At 44.5% G+C, this 4,736-nt stretch overlaps 1 protein-coding gene across 1 annotated transcript in view; it reads right to left on the reverse strand.

Moving 5' to 3' along the window:
• The window catches only part of LOC113210624 (SET domain-containing protein SmydA-8-like), a 54,544-nt gene that overhangs the window by 35,031 nt on the left and 14,777 nt on the right, over positions 1 to 4,736 (reverse strand). Inside the window, exon 2 of the mRNA XM_052272938.1 lies at positions 4,005 to 4,097. Coding sequence (XP_052128898.1) covers positions 4,005 to 4,029 — 25 coding nt within the window. The 5' untranslated portion in view covers positions 4,030 to 4,097. The remainder of the gene's footprint in view (positions 1 to 4,004; positions 4,098 to 4,736) is intronic.

Consider the following 4,736-nt stretch of genomic DNA (forward strand, 5'->3'; position numbering starts at 1 on the left):
CAGCCCGAGAACGAGCAAAGCAGCTAACCTCACTGGACCGAGAGCCGCCTGCTCGTGTCGTCTGCTCGAGCAACGGCGAAACAGTGCTGCCAACATGAAACTTAAAAGTTAACTATAAAATGATTATTTTAGAATTGCTCTCATGATTTGGTTAATCCTCATACATACTATACTGCTTTCTCACAAAATTACCTATATTAAAGTTCGAAGTGTCAGCGTGTTATACCCAAATAATTGTATGAGTTAATTTTTACGGGTTGCAATTTTTGGATACAAAATGGCGGATTAGCTACCCACGTGACCCCTCTCAGCCAATCAGAGCTGGCGCCTCCGGTCGCGGGTCTCTCCCCAATATAGGACTCTAGTCTGTAGGAGACAAAGGCTGGAATGCCTTGCACCGCCGGCAACACCCGCCCCCATGTGGCTCCGTGGCCCAGTAAGTTACGAACGAAGCATGAGCGCTGAGTTGGCATGGCCGAGGTTCTATTCCCGGCACTGCCAGCAACACGCGTATCTTGCGGCTATGTAGTAACCGAACCAACCATGATGACAGCCTACCAAGTTAGTGATGTGAGGGTCAGAGGGGCTTCATTACGTCGTGTGGGGGGCCTAGGCCAGAGACTAAACCAAGCCAGACAAAAAAAAAACAACAGAAAATATCTTTTTCGACCCAACGTTTGCAAATGACATTCTGTAACATTTGGCGGGAAGTACACCGCTTTCGGCACCCTCCGCGGGCAGGCGCAAGAGGCCGGGGAACGGGAGTAGCCGTGCGTGAAGGAAGGGGAGACAGCCCCGTCGGACGAGTACAAGCTCGGTACAAGCAGACCCCGCACTGCGACCGGGAGTCCCCGTGCGTGGAGGACAAAGAGACACCGCTAGGGGTACATTGAGCCTCGTCGGACGAGTACAGGCAGACCCCGATGTCGCCAACGAGTGAGAAATAACCCCTCGTGAGGGGAACGCTTGACCTGCCTAATGGGTAAGAGGTACCCCTCCGAGGGGCAAGATCCGGCCATCCACATAATGCGGACAGTAGTCACCCTTGGCTTTTACAGTGTGCTGCTCCGAGTGAAGACCGCAGCGAGGAATATTTTATTTACAGTTTCCTATGAGGTAACTCATCAAAGTAGAGCCCTTTGGGCGAAAATTTCGTCCGTTTGGCTCTATCTTTAACCATTTAGGCGCCCCAAGGAGTTTTTCACGAAAATAAGCGTAAAAATGTACAACCCTGCTTGCTTAGTCGAACTGACGGGAAGTTGACGGGCCGGAGGCCCGTATCTTTGTTTGCATTTTTGCGATACCCGACTCGGGTGTCAGCGCCGCAGGCCTAGGTAGATGTATGTCAGGCGCGTCGCAGCGCAACAGTGTTTCGTGAGATATCGCGAAGCCTGTTACGCGAGACGTGGTCTGGCGTACATCTACCTGGTACTCCAGTGATGATCAAAAAGTTTCGCGTCTGACTGTCTGTGTGTCTGTTTGTCTGTGTGCACGATTACTCTTGAACGAATTGAGCTTGCGACCTGGGATTTTCAGGGTCGTTTTGTGTCATAAAAAGACAGACCGAGTTCGAAGAAGATCATTCTAGCTCGAAAATTGGATTTAAAAAAAATCATAAACCACAGGTCCCCAAAATGACGTGGTTTAAAAATATTTTTTACCGTTTCCTAAGGGGTAACTCATAATAAAATAGAGCCCTTTGGGCGAAAATTTCGTCCATTTGGCTCCATCTTCAACCGTGTAGGCACCAGAGGGAGTTTTCTACACGAAAATGACCGCAAAACATTTCTATGTTTTTACTCATGTATTTGTTGGTCTCCGGTAGGCGTTTGGCTCTATCTCTGACCGTTTGGGCTCCACAGGGCGTTTTTCACACGGAAAAGACCCCAAAACATTTAAATGTTAACTCTCAGATATTTAATGGTACCCGGTGGAGTAACTAATCAAACTGATACCTCGAGGAACAAAATTAGTGACTTTGAGGGCCGAAGGCCTATTTACGACTGTGCCCTTTGCACGCCTTGGGTGTCAGCGCCGCAGTCCTAGGTAGATGTATGCCAGGCGCGTCGCAGCGTAACAGTGTTTCGTGAGATATCGCGAAGCCTGTTACGCGAGACGTGCTCTGGCGTACATCTACCTAGTGTCTTATAACGTTTTGTAAAAGTTGTTTAAATAACGTTATCACCTTTAACATTCTCTGATACATAAATAACGTTAATTTTAAATCCAACCAAACGCGTGCTCGAGGGCACCTCTGCACGTCTATTTTGATGAGTTACCCCTTAGAAAACTGTAAAAAAGTATTTTTAAAAAAACGTCATTTGTGGGACCTGTGGTTTTGGATTTTTTTTAAATCCAATTTGAGCTAGAATGCTCTTCTTCGAACTTGATCTGTCTTTTAAGGACACAAAATCGGGACTGAAAATCCCAGGTTGCTAGCTCAATTCGTTCTCGAGTTATCGTGCGCACAGACAGACAGACACACACAGACAGACAGACGCGAAACCTTTTGATCATCACTGGAGTAATAATCTTCGCTAACCGCTCAGCCAATTTATTTGGGTACGATTATTGTTATCGCCTATAACGTTAAAAAATAACGGAAATTCCAAAGTTGATCCGCTAAAGTTATTAATATTACCGTTATAAGATCATAACTTCACGTAGTGTTATATAGGGAAAAAAGTCAATATTCGTGTTTGCGATAAATGGTAGGGCTGTTAATTTAAACATTAACATTCGTAAAAGAATTTAATTTTGGTTAAGTTAGCATACCCTGCAGGGCCCGGGCTGTTTCGAAACAAAAGGGGAACTAAACAGACCCTGTCCTTTTTCAACGCGGGATTGCTCAGGATTGCTTAAGATTGCTGAGGATTGCTAAATATTGCTAAAGATTGCTGAGGATTGCTACAGATTTTCGCTAGATTGCCTGGATTTTTCTGGATTGCCGCGGATTTTGAAGATTGCCTGAGATTTTCCAATATTTCGCGGATTGCCGTGGATTTTTAAAGATTGCAATCGGATTGCTAGGCGGGTGTACACCGGATTGCCGGAGTTGAGGCCCCCTCGGCCGGTATTCACGTTCGAACATGTTCAATGGGAGCGGCGTCGAGGAATAGATGGTTCCGGCAGTGCCCGTTTAAAGAAGAATTAATGAAATCACCACCGGAAACACTTCTAAAATAATGGCTTAAATTAGTGAAAACTAAAATTGACAGTTACTAGAGATTTAATCGAGGTCATTCACGTTGAACTGCACTGTCAAATGACAAAAATAAGCGCGTTTTAGGTACTGGTTCCGGTCCTGACTTCTTCTTTTCTTCTCAAAAAGCGCACTGTCGGAACGGTCTATTGGGCGCATTGGGTGGCGGTCTTGCGGTCTAATTGACTGGGAAAGTGGAGAAGAGCCTACTCTCACGGGAGGTGTGGATTACTTCCCCTGACGACGATCGTAAATTTGTTAAAAATCACCGCCACCCCACATTCGCCGTGTTAAGATATGCCTAAAACCAAAATTCGAGATGGCTACCTCAAAAGATGCAATTTTGATAATACCCTACTGTAACCGAAATAATATATCTCGAAATGAAACTTAGGTGTATATAATAAAATGATGAGCACCTTCAAGAAAGTATACATTAAGCATTATACACTGACTAGCAGATTGTGTCTGCTTCACTTGGCTGGCACGTTTGGCTTACTTTTTGCATAATTGTTGTAACCTTTAAGTATACTTTTTCGACACTTCGGCAAGTCATATTATTGGGTATTTCCATGCGGGAAATACTCGCCTTTACTCAACATACTCGGGTGTAGGGTGTACACTAGGTAAGGAAGTAGAGGACCCCTCCAAAGTGAATGCAGAACACGCAGAAACGTGTGCAAAAAAAGTGATTGCTTGAATTCGCGGAAATATGAGATCGATATGCAGTAAGTGTGAAGGAATGTCAGAGATGACGCCCCTTACATATTCCGCTTCAAAGCGCTTCAAAGGTTGTACTTACCATACGTAATTTTCATCCTGGACATCACTCGAACACACTGACTCGTTTATGGTCCACAGTGAATATCAAGCAGGATTGATCAGAAGTGGTGGCCTGTGAACAGGGAGGTCAAGTGGGAAACACTGTTACAAATGTTTCATAACATTTTCATCACATTTTTATTTTCATTATTTTTAGTACATTTTCATTACAGCATGTATGAAAATGTAATAAAAAAAATTTAACAGTGAACGCGTTTTGATGACGCACACTGGTCTAGGTTCACCATCGCCGATCATAGCCCACACGCACATAAGGTTCCTAAATCACCTCACACCACACTAGACTGTACACGACACTTGTATTTACTTGTAAATATGTAAAAAAAAACTACGTTTCGTTTTGTACGAATTTGTGCCCAAGAGTAGACGGTTTCGTACAAAGAAATGCACAGAAAAAAATTAAGATAACGCAAAAATGCGTACCCAAAAATTGGCTGCTTAAATCCGTCCGTGCGAATAAAGAGGACGAATCTGTTGCATTTCATGGCAGAAAACTATCCATTTACATTTAGAGTGAAGCAGGCTAATGCAGGGCAGGGGTCACGGATAGCGACAGCACTAGTCAGTGCGAGAGAGACAGACTTATAGGTAACCCAGGAAAGTGAGAGAACGTGAATGACAACAAAGAGGCCCGCGTGTGTGTGATCGCGCAGGTTTGACAAATGAAAATCAAAAAACAATAGGGTATTTC

The sequence above is a fragment of the Frankliniella occidentalis genome, unplaced genomic scaffold (assembly GCF_000697945.3).
Source record: "Frankliniella occidentalis isolate FOCC.00 unplaced genomic scaffold, Focc_3.1 Scaffold232, whole genome shotgun sequence".
Taxonomy (NCBI): Eukaryota; Metazoa; Arthropoda; class Insecta; order Thysanoptera; family Thripidae; genus Frankliniella; species Frankliniella occidentalis.